The sequence below is a fragment of the Schistocerca americana genome, chromosome 7, assembly GCF_021461395.2.
Source record: "Schistocerca americana isolate TAMUIC-IGC-003095 chromosome 7, iqSchAmer2.1, whole genome shotgun sequence".
Classification (NCBI taxonomy): Eukaryota; Metazoa; Arthropoda; class Insecta; order Orthoptera; family Acrididae; genus Schistocerca; species Schistocerca americana.
The window spans coordinates 546,896,142-546,911,937 of NC_060125.1; the positions used below are offsets into that span (position 1 = coordinate 546,896,142).

A 15,796-nucleotide genomic window follows, 5' to 3' on the forward strand; every position below is an offset into this window, starting at 1 on the left:
TTAGGGCCATCAGGCCCTCTCTTACATCGGACCAGTGTTCCACACATGCAGCATTTCACACATCAGAGTTACATCATGACCATAGTTTAAATGAGAAAATTGGCTTACTCTAGTGACAATATGAATAAAGAGTAGTGACTAAGGCCTAATAAAGTAAATGCGGCAGTATTTTTACAACAGGTGCTATACATACAGATTATGATAAAAGCAATAATAATAACAGTAAAAGAATCAAATAATAATGGTAAACATGACTAAGACCTAATAAAGTAAATGCTGGCAGTATTTTTACAACAGGTGCTATACATACAGATTATGATAAAAGCAATAATAAGAACAGTAAAAAAAATCAAATAATAATGACAAACATGAGAAAGGTTGGCAATAGTTATGAAGGTTTGTGCAGATGTACATTAATATCTTGGTGTGTAAAGTAGATGCTTACTAGTATAGCGAGTTTTGGGGAAGGGAGATTTAAGGAGGGGGGGAAGAGGGAAGTAATGAGGTGAAGTGCATTCATGTACAGAGGAAGGCATTACTGTTGCTTAAGTAGATACGTCATTAACTGTTTTTTGAAGCCGGACATGTTTTTAAGTTCTCTAACATAACGAGGGAGGTTATTCCAGAGTCGGGTTCCCGCTACGGTAAAGGACTTGGAGAAGGTGACTGAGCGATGCAGTGGAACGGAGAGGATTTTATTATAATGGGAACGTGTGTTTCTGTCATGTTGTTCCGACATGAGCGTTAGGGATGAGGAGAGATATGAGGGACAGGGTATATTTATAAGGCAGTAGATGAGACAGAGTGTATGGAAATCTCTGCGTTTGTCTGCACGCAGCCAGGACAATTTTGCATATGCTGGTGAAATGTGATCAAAAAGTCGAACGTCACAGATATATCGGACGCAGGCATTCATGACCAGTTCTAGACGTCGGGAATTTTCCTGAGAGAGGCCTTGTAGGATAATATCGCTGTAGTCAATGATTGGGAGTATAAGCGTTTGTACTAATTTTTTTCAGATCTAAAGGGAAGAGTTTTTTATATTTTTGTAGGACATGAAGGGATGCTGATGCTTTTTTGCACACTGCAGTTACGTGCTCTGTCCAATTTAGATTTTCATCTATTATTAGTCCCAAACTCTTTGCTGAGGGAGAGAAGTCAATATTTGTTCCATTTAGGATAAGAGGTGGTACGGATTCCCGATGTTTTTGGCTGATGAGCTTAGAGTGACCAACAAGTACCGCTTGGGTTTTAGATGGGTTTAGTTTTAGACCTATGTCCTGTACCCATTTTGACAGCGCATCGAGGTCAGTCTTGAAATTTTCAATAGCTTTCTTGAGATTGCTTGGTTTCGCACTTAGATACAACTGAAGGTCATCAGCATACATATGATATTTGCAGTAGGTCAGAACCGATGACACATCATTGACATACAGAGAGAAGAGTATAGGACCTAATACTGAGCCTTGGGGAGCGCCTGACACTACCTGCCGCCATTGTGATTTTATATTCCCAGACAGGATGCGTTGCTGACGAGACGTCATGTATGAGCGAAACCATTGCACTGCACTTGGTGAGAAATTTAGACCGCTAAGTTTGGCTAGTAAGATGTCGAAGTCGACAGTATCAAATGCTTTGCTGAAATCTAAGAAGCAAATGATAGTCGCTTCATGTCTGTCCATGGCAAGTTTCAGGTCATCTGTCACCTTTATCAGTGCGGATGTTGTGCTTCGATGTTTACGGAAACCTGATTGGTATATAGATGTAGATGTGACGTATAAGGTTGCTTAATGATACCACGCTGGCACCAAATTTCACCACAATTCGTTCGACGACACCATGGACGGTCACACGATTGGAAGGCCGTTGCACCACCTCTCACATACTTTTCATTCTTTTTCTTCACGCCTCTGTGATGGATCTCAGAACTGCAACGCCCAGCGTTGAAATCACGCGCTTTCTTCGGGGCGGCCGAGGAAGACAATTCGGACACACCGCCGCTCAGAATCGACATGAAGAGGCCTTATGGGAGGCATAAAGAGCGTCAATGGAACCACCCCTTTCCTTGGGGCGTTCATTCCCATACATTTCGCAGTCCAAAACGATAGTTTGCAGTGCACTGAGCAGCAACGATTCAACCCTTCTCTAAGGACATCGTGGGCCAGCAGCTCCACTAAAAGTCATCGCACCCCTGTAGAGCACACTTTCACCTTACTTTTTGTTCTGATATACAGGGAGGAGCCACTAAGGGCCTTCTAAAACCATTTGATAAAATTTGAACGTGATCCGAAGCAGCAAAGGGCGTTTATGTTTTTCAATCGTCCTGTTTCGCGCCCGCCTTTGGCGTGATCAAGGAAGGGTGCCACATTGACAGTGCGCGAGTAAAAGGGAAAAGGGTCCCTCTAGGGGCCCCAAGTTCGGCAACACCCTCCTGCCATCCACCCATCTTTCTTGAGGGTTGTAGGCCGCTGCAGGCGGGCTACACTGCTGCCCTTGCGCCTGCTAGTAGGCAAACGGGACCGAAGACCTGTCAGTGTGCTGTCTGCAGGTGCCTTGGGCTCTCATCACAGTCTGTCTCTGCACTGCTACATTTCTATAACGTCCTTAACAGAGGTTGGTGGGTTGCACCAAGCGTGTTTCCGGACAATGGGATCTCAAAGGGACCCTTTGTCGTCTTATTCACACATGTGTTAATGACGCCTCCGTGATTACGCCACAAAAAGGCACGATATTTCTTTGTTGAAAAAGTATAAGCACTTTTTACTGCTACAGATGGTGTTCAAATTTCGTCGAATGTTTCTAAACGTTCCCTAGTGGCTCTACCCTGTACACCAGAGCAAAAATTGCGGCCGCATTGCACTCCAAAGGGGTGCGATCGCTTTCAGTAGGGTTGCTGGTCCACGATGTCCTTAGGGAAGGGTTGAATCGTCCAGAGTGTAAGGTTGTCATGCACGACGCCCTCTTGCCCGCTGCACTGCGAACTGTCGTTTTTGACTTCGAAATGTGGGGGAATCAACGCCCCAAGGAAAGGGATGATTGTATCGACGCCCTTTATGCCACCCCTACAGCCTCTTCGTATCGATTCTGAGCGGCGGTGTAAAATGTTTTCCTCGGCGGCCCCTAAGAAAAGTGCGCGATTTCAACGTTGGGCGTTGCCGTTTCTGAGCTCCATTGCAGAGGCGCCAAAAGAGGGGGTGATATGTATGTGAGAGGGGGTGCAACGAAATTCTCATCGTGTGACAGTCCAAGGCTGTGTTGAGCAGAATTGTGGTGAAATGTGGTCCCAACGTGACATCATTAACACACCGTACACTTGTGAGCTCTGGCGGTGTCGACACCTCGCTGATTGAAGCGTGCCGAGCCTGAGTGTGGCGTTGCGGGGCTCTACGCTTTTGCATCGTTGCGAAGGAAGGTTGTAGGCACGTTTGAGGCAAATTTCAAACTTCTGTGTCGCTGGGGGAGACGGTTGAGGAGTTCCGAAAAAGTGATCCTTTAACTGTGTTGCGCAGAGCACTTCCGGAACAGGAAACTACGAGTATATCTGCCTCCTGTTTAACAGTTAGGCGTCCAGTATGTCCACTCTTGCGCACACCATTATCTTAGTTTTCTTTGTGTTTATGTGGATATTCTAGCCTTCTGTTGGAAAATGTTCCTTTTCATTAGGCACCTGACTCAGTTTCTGATCAGTGATTATTGTAATGTCATCAGCGAACAGTAAGTAATTAGGCCATCGATTTTTTTCTGAGTGAACTTAGTTCCTAGTTACAAACGTCACGTAAACAAAAAGGAAGAAAAAGCAATTCAAGCACACAGTATGAGCACTGTGCCTTTACGTGTGCGTTTTTTAAATTCAGCAATTCAAGGGAACCGTGTAACATAATAAAGTCTGACGAAGGTGCGGCCAACGAGTTATACAAGGTGTACAACTTTGCTTCCGCCATTTTTCCCCAACATTTGAGGCTTTAATAAAACAAATTGGTTACACGTGTATCATTCAAAGTATTTTCTATCGCTGGCCACTACTTTCTCCTATCTTTCGGGCAGTGTGCGGATCCCGCGTTGAAAAAATTGTTCATCTTTTCAAGCGATCCACGAATCGATCCAATTTGTAACTTCTTCATGAGATCGGAAGTCTTGGTCAGCCAGGCCATGCACCATTGATCTAAACAGGTGATAATCAGAGGAAGAAATGTCTGGAGAATACGGCGGGTTGGGTAGGACTTCCCATTTTAACGTTTCCAAGTACGTTTTGACCTCTTTTGCAACGTGGGGTCGAGCGTTGTCGTGCTGCAAAATCACTTTATCGTGCCTGTCGCTGTATTGCGGCCGTTTGTCTTTTAATGCTCTGCTTTAACGCATTAATTGCCTCCGATAATGAGCACATGTGATAGTTTCACTTGGTTTTAACACCGCATATTACATTACGCCCAGCTGGTCCCACCAAATGCAAAGCATGATCTTGGAGCCGTGAATATTCGGTTTGGCCGTCGACTTGGAAGCATGGGCGGTACATCCCCATCATTTTCTGCGTTTAGGGTTGTCGTAATGAACTCATTTTTCGTCCCCGGTCACAATGCGATGTAGAAATCCCTTCCGTTTTTGCCTCTGAATCAACTTTTCAGAAACACACAAACGCCGTTCAACGTCTCTTGGTTTCAGCTCACGTAGGGCTCAAGTTCCTTCTTTCTGATTCATACCCATAGCCTTGAGACGTTTTGAAATGGCTTGCTGTGTCACTCTCACTAATCGTGACAATTCTTCTTGAATCTGACGGGTGTCTCCACTCAGCAATGTCTCCAATTCTGCATCTTTGGCGAGCGGTCTGAGGCGCTGCAGTCATGGACTGTGCGGATGATCCCGGCGGAGGTTCGAGTCCTCCCTCGGGCATGGCTGTGTGTGTTCGTCCTTATGATAATTTAGGTTAAGCAGTGTGTAAGCTTAGGGACTGTAAGCCCGATAAGATTTCACACCCATTTGAACATTTTGCATCTTCCGAAACCTTTCCTCTTCCACCACTATGCCGGTCTACGACATTAAAATCACCGTTCTTGAGCGTTTAAACCACTCACGACACGTTATTTCACCAACAGCGCCCTTACCATACGTACTTGAGAGCCTTCTATGAGACTCAGCCGCTGCTTTCTTCATATTGAAACAAAATAGTAACACCTCCCGCAAATGACGAGAGTTAGGCTCGTAAACTGACATTTTCAATCAACAACATCTTTATAAAGCAGGCACAGATGACAAATGTTTGAATGAGGTTATGTTGACCGAGGTCCAAGCTAACTGCCTGACGTCTGCGATCTGTTTCTTTCGACCGCTACTTACCGTTGTCACCACCTATCGGCAAATGGCGGAAGCAAAGTTGTACACCTTGTAATAAAAACTATCAGCGTTGCATTTAAACAATAAATAACACAGCCACAGAAAAACATTCACACACACACACACACACACATAGAAGCACACTACGTTGTACGTTATTATTTAGCATACACAAATATAATATTACACTCTTCGAAAAGAATATACCAATCTGTATAAAACTTCTTCAAATTTCTGATTAATTTGCTGATGAGCTAATGTATTGAACATTTAACACGCAATCAAAAAAAAAAGTTTAGAAAAGGTTTGAAATTATGTCTTAAGTTTGTTTAAGGTCGCTAGGTGCTCTCATTTTCAAATATTGAATCATTATAGTCAGGGAAATTTGAGCTCTGTTTTAAGAAAAAGCTAGTTTTTCAACATCTCAACGTTTATGATGTTATATCTCCTATAATATGTGTCAGGAAGTCGTTTCTGAAAGTATTTGTATGGAGTGTAGCCATGTATGGAAGTGAAACATGGACGATAACCAGTTTGGACAAGAAGAGAATAGAAGCTTTCGAAATGTGGTGCTACAGAAGAATGCTGAAGATAAGGTGGGTAGATCACGTAACTAATGAGGAGGTATTGAATAGGACTGGGGAGAAGAGAAGTTTGTGGCACAACTTGACTAGAAGAAGGAATCGGTTGGTAGGACATGTTTTGAGGCATCAAGGGATCACAAATTTAGCATTGGAGGGCAGCGTGGAGGGTAAAAATCGTAGAGGGAGACCAAGAGATGAATACACTAAGCAGATTCAGAAGGATGTAGGTTGCAGTAGGTACTGGGAGATGAAGAACCTTGCACAGGATAGAGTAGCATGGAGAGCTGCATCAAACCAGTCTCAGGACTAAAGACCACAACAACAACAACAACAATATGTGTTGTATAATGATAGAATTTTGCAGGTACATTCAGTGGCAAATGTAAATACTGTCTGCACAGTGCATTACGAATAGCGTTAAAGAGACAACAAATTGAATCGTCATGTTTTTTGCAGTAGTTTCACTGTACGAACAGCGAAATTGTATAAAGCGATTAATTTTTTTCCTCTCATTATTTTGTGTGGACTGACGGCGGGAAAAAGTTTCTCAAAGGTTTAAAGTTACGTATAATGTTTGTTACAAGCCTCTAAGTGCTGTCATTCTCTAATACTGGATGATGTAGTCTAGGTATTCGCGAGCGGCCAGTTAAGCTGCCTCAAGACGAACACGTAGATTTTAACTGGGAACTGTACACCATGAACCATGAACAGTTTTAGCCGTTTATTATGTAAGACGTGTATATTTCTATTGTCAAACCACAATTTATGAAAGATGTTTATATTTTATTAATAGGATTAAGTAGAAATAATATTTGTCATGTTAGAAATAATTGTGGTAGCAGGGAATGTCTGCACCAAAGTATTACTGGCATTGATATAATTGATATAATTTTAAAAAGGGCGGGAGAGAGAGCGTATAAAAACATTTTAAGAAAAGAGCGGGAAGACCGCCATTGATACATTTTGTAGTGGTAGGAGGGAATGTCTGCACCAGAAAGCATTGTTGGCAGGAGAGGCGGCATTTTAGCGTTCGTAGGAAGTCAGTGGTAAGCGGGGTGTGAAGCGAGTCGGTAGCAGGTCTGAAGCGAGAGGTTGAGAGGAGCGGTGTGTCTGCCAGCCACCAGCTAAGATTTACAAGAGATTATAAACGGATGTACAGATACATCAGATAACTATTATCATAAGAGGAACTATTATTACTGAATCATTTTTTTGAGAAACTCAAGACTGCTGAAGGTATGTTTGCGCAATGCTAGTTGAAAGATTATTGTAAAAAGTAAGTCCCATTTGAACGTTTGTAAAATCATTTCATTCATAATATAATTAATTTTTGCCAGCAATATTGCATTACTGATTATAATCCATCCCAAAAACCATCTTTATTCTTCATGACTACGTATTTATTTCTGAAAACAGTTACTCTGGCGATGAACACATTTCTCCCACCACGAAATCAATTTATTGATACCGTTATTGCATAATGTTTGATTCCGTTGACGGAGTCACAACTTCGCCTCTCGTTGTACCGCTTCATCCCTATTAAATTGAAGTCCTCCTCAAAGGCGTTCTTTAAGTTTTGGAAACAGACGAAAATGATACGATGTCAAGTCGTGACTGTATGTAGGATAATCGATGACAGTGGGCCTAAGGAGACTGTCGCAGATATCTCAGTGGTCGTGTGTGGTCTGGCATTGTCATGCTGAAGGTCGAAACTCGATTACGGCACGCTGTTTCTCACGCACCGACATAGTTACGTTACACAACTCCGTGTTTTAACGCTACAATTCGGAATCCTCTAGCGGCAGGGTACTGCAGATGTGTAGACACGAAGAATATGTATGTAGAATGCAAGCAACATTTGCTTTATAAAGCTTCAAGGGCTTTGACACAAAAAGTTCGGAGACATTACTTTTCAGCACGCCTTCGTAGATGCTGAACTGACTGCGACGATTTCTCAATGCGTAATGCTACAAAACTATTTAGTTAAGCGAAAATAACGTGCTTTAGATTGAATTTAGTGGCAAATGATATTCACAGGCTGCAGTGGGGAGAATTAAAAATACCATTTCATAGCTATGCAAGTTAAATCTTTTAACCACTGACTTGATATTTCATCACAAATATAAATTTATCATGATGGAGAAAATAGTCAGTAAAACTCTGAAACCACTCCAACAGTTAATATTCAAAATTAAACTACTCAAAAAATTCCAAAAGCTGCATTTAAGCTATGAGTGTACCACTTACCTGTGTTAGCGAACGTACGCGTCGTCGAAGTAGCACTCGTGATGTTTGTTAGTGGCGGACTGGCATTCTCCTGTCTCGCAGTGCGTCCAGCGTAATTTTGTGGCTAATACACCATGGCATTAAACAACAACCCGCATTCTTTCAGCATTTTGTCACTTTAATTTACGACGATCCACATATTTAACTACCGCCCATTAAAATTGCTACACCACGAAGATGACGTGTTATAGACGCGAAATTTAACCGACAGGAAGAAGGTGCTGTGATATGCAAACGATTAGCTTTTAAGAGCATTCACACAATGTTGGCGCCGGTGGCGACACCTACAACGTGCTGACATGAGGAAAGTTTCCAACCGATTTCTCATACACAAACAGCAGTTGACCGGCGTTGCCTGGTGAAACGTTGTTGTGATGCCTCGTGTAAGGAGGAGAAATGCGTACCATCACGTTTCCAACTCTGATAAAGGTCGGATTGTAGCCTATCGCGATTGCGGTTTATCGTATCGCGACATTGCTGCGTGCGTTGGCCGAGATCCAATGACTGTTAGCAGAATATGGAATCGGTGGGTTCAGGAGGGTAATATGGAACGCCGTACTACATCCCAACGGCCTCGTATCACTAGCAGTCGAGATGACAGGCATCTTAGCCGCATGGCTGTAACGGATCGTGCAGCCACGTCTCGATCCCTGAGTCAACAGATGGGGACGTTTGCAAGACAACAACCATCTGCACGAACGGTTTGACGACGTTTGCAGCAGCATGGACTATCAGCTCGGAGACCGGAGACCGTGGCTGCGGTTACCCTTGACGCTGCATCACAGACAGGAGCGCCTGCGATGGTGGACTCCACCACGAACCTGGGTGCACGAATGGCAATCCAGGTTCTGTTTACAGCATCATGATGGTCGCATCCGTGTTTGGCGACATCACGGTGAACGCACATTGGAAGCGAGTATTCGTCATCGCCATACTGGCGTTATCACCCAGCGTGACGGTATGGGGTGCCATAGGTTACACGTCTCGGTCACCTCTTGTTCGCGTTGACGGCACTTTTGAGCAGTGGACCTTACATTTCAGATGTGTTACGACCCGTGGCTCTACCCTTCATTCGATCCCTGCTAAACCTACATTTCAGCAGGATAATGCACTACCGGATGTTGCAGGTCCTGTATGGGCTTTCTGGATACAGAAAATGTTCGACTGCTGCCCTGGCCAGCACATTCTCCAGATCTCTCACCAATTGAAAACATCTGGTCAATGATGGCCGAGCAACTGGCTCGTCACAATATGCCAGTCACTCTACTCTTGATGAACTGTGGTATCGTGTTGAAGCTGCGTGGGCAGCTGTACCTGTACACGCCATTCAAGCTCTGTTTGAGTCAATGCCCAGGCGTATCAAGGCCGTTATTACGACCAGAGGTGGTTGTTCTGGGTACTAATTTCTCAGGATCTATGCACCCAAATTGCGTGAAAATGTAGTCACGTGTCAGTTCTAGTATAATATATTTGTTCAACGAATACGCGTTTATCATCTGCATTTCTTCTTGGGGTAGCAATTTTAATGGCCAGTAGTGTATTTACAGAGTACAGCCATTACACAGAATTCCTGATCACACACACTGCTGGTCATTGTCTGATGTTCGTTTGCTCAATAACAAATAATATCTTTGTCCAGCCTCCTGATTGTCTTTCTCCAATGTTAAAAACTGTTATTCTGTTCATGCTATAGATTTTGATATTTGCTTATTATTTAAATCTTTAACAATACAATCGAAATGTAGCATTGAAAAAGAGTAAATAAAAAAATGAAGTAATGATTTTCCACAGACAAAACGAAAATTAAAACTGTTTCATGCACCACTAACAGGCACCACACTGGCTCATATACTGCGATATTTCAACGTAAACTATGCTATAAACTGAGGAATACGAAAGAGAAAAATAAAGCGCGTGTCAGTGCCTCGCGTTTACTGAGTCGTTAAAAGTATCGACGTGTTTTTCTGTCTGTGACAAAAAATTTTCACGTCGAGAAAATCCTGTACTTTCTTGTTTAACTGTAGAATAATAGAAAATCTAGGATGGGTTAGTGACAATATTATGGAAAGGATAGATTGCTACTCACCATTTAGTGGAGATGATTCAGCCAGAGACAGTGGTCATGTGTGTGAGTTGTGTTTGCGTGAGTGTGTGTGCGTGTATGTTTTCTACTTCTGATGAAGGCTATTTTGGCTTAAAGCTTACTTGTTTCTACATCTATATCTACATCGATACTCCGCAAGCCACCGTACGGTGCGTGGAGGAGGGTATCCTGTACCACTACTAGTCATTTCCTTTTCTGTTCCACTCGCAAATAGAGCGCGGGAAACACGACTATAAATATGCCTCCACATGTGCCCTAATTTTTCCTATCTTATCTTCGTGTCCTTACGCGCAGTATATGTTGGCGGCAGTAGAATCATTCGGCAGCCACTTTTAAATAATGGTTCTCTAAATTTGACAGTCCTTTTGTTGAGCGTAACCGCTACTCATCGTCTCCGCCATATCGTGAGAAGCAATCTATCCTTTTCATAATATTACGTAACTGTAGCGTTCATCAAAATACTGGCGGGCAAAACACACATATAAAAAGCTTGTCTTTAAAAATGAACCTTATAGTTCTGAACTACCGCCTAGCAAACCAATAATGTCCTTACGGTATATCACAGGAAATATGCGAATGAAACGAATATTTTTTTTTTTTTCAAAGAGAACACAGCTGTATACATGATGACTTTTTTTGCAAAATGCTCGCCAATGATCCTCTACGGAACCAAATATAATGTAATGCCCTAAATAAGTGGGAAAACCACCATCGGCAATAAAATAATTGTATGAACTGCAACCTCATATTGAGAATCCGACCAACCACAGCTGAGCAAGAAGCCACGTAACAAATAGAGATTCATTGGGATAATCCTAAGAAAACCCCTTTCTTAATAAACTGTCTGTCAGACGAATCTACAGTATTTTTTGCCAGTCTGGAACTCTAGCACATGCGGTTAAGGGAAATATAATGTAATGCCCTAAATAAGTGGGAAAACCACCATCGGCAATAAAATAATTGTATGAACCGCAACCTCATATTGAGAATCCGACCAACCACAGCAGAGCAAGAAGCCACGTAACAAATAGAGATTCATTGGGATAATCCTAAGAAAACCCCTTTCTTAATAAACTGTCTGTCAGACGAATCTACAGTATTTTTTGCCAGTCTGGAACTCTAGCACATGCGGTTAAGGGAAAAGATTGAACATAGCCAGCTCGATAGCACTGACAGTAATCTCCTATGGGGAACGCTACAGTAGAGAAGATATTCGTTATGTAAAGACTTATTCTTAAAATTTCGAAAACGGAGATTTTTCATACTGTGAACAAGTTAGGACTTAAGCAAAATGATAGTGACACTGTCTTTGGAATGGTTACATCTCACCGCAGTGTGCTTACCAGTCATTTATGTGAATGTATTTCAGTAATCTATCTTTTGGGACAGTAATTAGTCGTTTTTGTCATCGTTATCATACTGCTACATGTTAAGTCATATGAGTATGTCTCAGTTCACTTGTTAGCTCTCCTGAAAACCGCTGCCGAATATGGAAAGGAATGATATGGTACGCCTTTCTAGAACTAAGGTAAATCTGAATCTGACAAAAGTGATGTATATTAAATCTTGAAAGTTGACATCGAAAGCTGACATTCTACAACACACAAACAATCAGCATCTTACCTCTTCCTATTAACGTGGTAAATTTTCAATCAATACTTCTCACCCTTACCTAGTGGGCCTACCCACCCATCTTCTTCAGGGAAAAACACTTTTCAAATAACCTGGAGACACTCTGCAGTGTATTTCTGAACTTCCCTCTCGCCCTCTCGCAGATACATGTAATTCCCAGTCTAGCATATACTGACCCTGACTGCAACGCTTACATTGCACTATCAGGGGCACGCTAGTAATTACTCCTGGATACTCGATCACAGGCGAAACGTACCTATTTTTAATGGCTGTTAGTACATCGTAAATACGATTGTTTCGTTCACAATACATTGGTATAGTAAAAACGGAAGAAAGAATTTAGATTTCTTGGCAAGTTAAATACTATAGACCTGTATTAAAAATAAGGATTCACGCATTATTGAATATTTATTATCACCTAGGAATATAGACTTTGAAAATTCATTGGTAATCAAAACATCGTAAAAGTAAGAAATACATCTGTTATTGACACTATAGCAGTATTTTTTTGTGTCTGGAGGCGATGACCATCCTTCGAATTTTTCTTGATTCTTCCCTGATCAGTCAAACATTCGTTAGCTCGAACTCCCAATTATTGAAACTTTTTCTGTGGTTCCTTGAACTTCGAATTGCCAAGATGCGACTGTATTCTACACGTACTCACGGTTTGGATTCATTTGAACATTTCAGTTACCATTCACGTTACAGTAACGGCATAATGTCTTCCGTTCGCTACTTCTTGGGGTTCGAGGATGGGCTGTCAAATGTGATTGCACAGTGATGAGACATTAGACTCATATTCGAGAATACAGCATTACGAATTCATCCACATTAAGGTGATTTCTCTAAATAGTCTTAGGCGAATGCCAGGATCGTTCGTTTCAGAAGAATTCTCCAAATTGCTTCCCCATCCAACACCAACCATCGCTAGTGCTCACTTCGCTAATGACCTCATTTTTGACGATATGTTAAACCCTATATTCCATAAGCAGCGTGTCACAACAATCTTGAGACAAACTTCGAGAGGTTGTAGAGGGTGTCTTGAGGAACAAATCGAGGATAGGAACCTGTGTCTGGAAACGTCATCCAGTGACACTACAGGACGTCGGCGTTATAGACGCCGGCGCCTGCAACTAGACCACCCCATCAGCAGCAAACGTGACTTTGTACGCCGACGGACCATAGGTGAAACGTCGCTATGTTTTTTGGTGTTCAGTGATCGCAACTGACTGCCACTATCAACAGTGCTGAAAACGCAGCTAGCTGCTGCATAGAAAGGCATCATCTGTTATGAATGTCATCCTCTGCTGCCTCAATCGATGACGGTTTTGGACACAGGTTTCCAATTGCAATTTATTTTTCTCCTGCATACCGAAAAACATTGGAGATTTTAGTTCCCATGATGACTGCTGCTCATCAGTGATGAAGGCTGGAATTTACATGCTAGTACCGCATCTCAACATCTACTGAGTCGAGACAGGTGGCCTTTTCAGATGAATCACGTTTTGCACTCCATCAGACAGATGGCTTTTGGCATGTATGGCGTGAAACTTCTGAAAATAAACATCCTGCAACAATCGCCAGAAGGGTCGAGGCGGGAGGGCGTTCCCTGGGTGATCTAGTCATCTTGAAAGGCACAATGGATCAACAAAAGTATGCATTTTTCCGTTAGGAACCATGGCCACCCCTAAATGCAGTTTGTTTTTCCTCGTCATGATGGTATCTACCAGCAGGACAATGAAACATGTCACCCAGCTCACAGTGTACGTGTGTGGTTCTAAGGGCACCAGATTGAGTTTACCGAACTCGCCTGGCCACCAAACTCCCCAGATTTAAACCCATATGACTGAGTTGTTCACACCATGGATCCTCAGCTGAAAAACCTAGCGCAGGTGGCCATTGCACTGGAGTTAGCATGGCTCCACATTCCTTCCAGTAACTTTCAGAACCTTATTGACTCTTCCTGAAAGTCTCACAGTTATCTGCACTACAAAAAATAAAAAGTGGTTATAAAAGCTTTTGAGAGGTGGTCACATTAATACGACTGGGCAGTATATATATTTTATGTGAACTTTCCTTTATCTTACTTGTTTTGTCTGCCAAACGTATATTGTACAGGAGTTGTATATTCATTCTTGAGGAGTTCTAGGTTATAATTTTGACCCTGAAGGCCACAGTTTGTATTCTGAGTGCTCTCTGTTTCCCCCTCTCCTATCTTCCACCCTTCCTGAAAATTTTACTCTGTTATGCAGGTGGTGCCCTCAGGTGGCGAACTTGTGCTGGTGGTGGCGTCTGATGACCCGTACTGGGTGCAGGATGTTCTGCTGCCACATCTGCGATCCCTGGGTCTGCGACATACCTTCCTGGTGGGGGATGGCGTGCTGGATGAGCCGGAGTGGGATCTGGCACTACTGTCCAGCTGCAACCACTCTGTCCTCGCCTATGGCACCTTTGGTCTCTTTTCAGCCCTAATGACTGGCGGGCGCGCCGCCGTCTACCACCTGCAACGAGGAGACGCCGTGTCGCCTGCCATGCAGTTCGCACAGCACATTCCTGGTTGGGTCGCCATCTCACAGTGAGGATCTTAAGATGGAGGACCTGAGGGGCAGTAGGCATGTCACCACTAGCACCACAACGCTGTCATTTCACGCATCATACAGTTCGCTGAACACATTTCTGACTGGGTTGCTATCTCGCAGTTAGAAACTCAAAATGGTATCTTTGACGGACAGTGGGAGCACCATCTTTAACTCTCCATGTAGTTCACACAGGAGACATTAGACTCAACGTGCTGATACTCCTCCATGATGCCACTAGGATGTGTCTGTGTTCAATTTAGATTGTAGGGTTCAATTTAGATTGTAGGAAAGTTTTCTTTGGGGGGGGGGGGGGGGGGGGAGGAAGGAAACCAGACAGCAAGGCCATCAGTCTCATCGGATTAGGGAAGGACGGGGAAGGAAGTCGGCCATGCCCTTTGAAAGGAACCATCCTGACATTTGCCTGGAGCGATTTAGGGAAATCAGGAAAACCTATTCAGGATGGCGGGAGGTGGGATTGAACCGTCATCCTCAGTGTCTAACCACTGCGCCACCTCACTCGGTGTAGGGAAGTATATCAACTTCTGTGGTTGCATGCAGTCTGAGTGCCATAAGTCACCTGTTGAACAAAGGGCATCCATCTTGTTGTTCTATATGGGGAGATATAACACTGGTGAGCTTATGTCTCCCAGTTTCATTTTGGAATTGGCACCATTATCATACTGATACAATACCAACACTTAGGGAACATTTTTATAATAGCAGTTTACAAATCTGAAATAATTTGACTTTCTTTCAACTGATCCATTTGAGGACCACACATATAACGTAATGTCATTTAGCTACATATACAAAGTATCAGTGCTTTGTACACCAGAATATTAAATGTAGTACTATCATAACACTCTTCTGAAACTGTAAAAGGATTGTAAATCCAGTGTATCATTGTAACTACGGTAGTGATTCTTGTACACAGATTAAAGCAAGAACTCTTTACATCTTCAGTTGGTACACTCATTCCAATTTTGGAAACTATTACTGCCTTTTCTTTCTCCACAAATGAGAATTTGCAAATTTCTTATTCATTGTTTATACGCATTACGAAAAGTACTCAACATTAAGCTCTACAATAGTAAAAGTCTGCTGGTTGTGTGAAGTATGTTCTACTTTTTGCGAAAAATTTCAATTCACTGTGAGAAAAATGAACTTCTTCCTTCACACTTGAAATTAACTCAAAGAATTGGAAAACACATTCATTTACTGATACCACAATACATTTTGTCTTCCTGTGTAGTTTAATTGAAGATGTTCTTGTTTGGAAAAGA

General features: G+C 42.7%; 1 protein-coding gene across 1 annotated transcript in view; it reads left to right on the forward strand.

The window, feature by feature from the left end:
* Positions 1-14,793, forward strand: part of LOC124622570 (galactoside alpha-(1,2)-fucosyltransferase 2-like) — a 105,192-nt gene extending 90,399 nt beyond the window's left edge. Inside the window, exon 6 of the mRNA XM_047148318.1 lies at positions 14,187-14,793. Within this exon, the coding sequence (XP_047004274.1) occupies positions 14,187-14,513 (327 nt within the window). The 3' untranslated portion in view covers positions 14,514-14,793. The remainder of the gene's footprint in view (positions 1-14,186) is intronic.
* Positions 14,794-15,796: the final 1,003 nt, after the last annotated feature.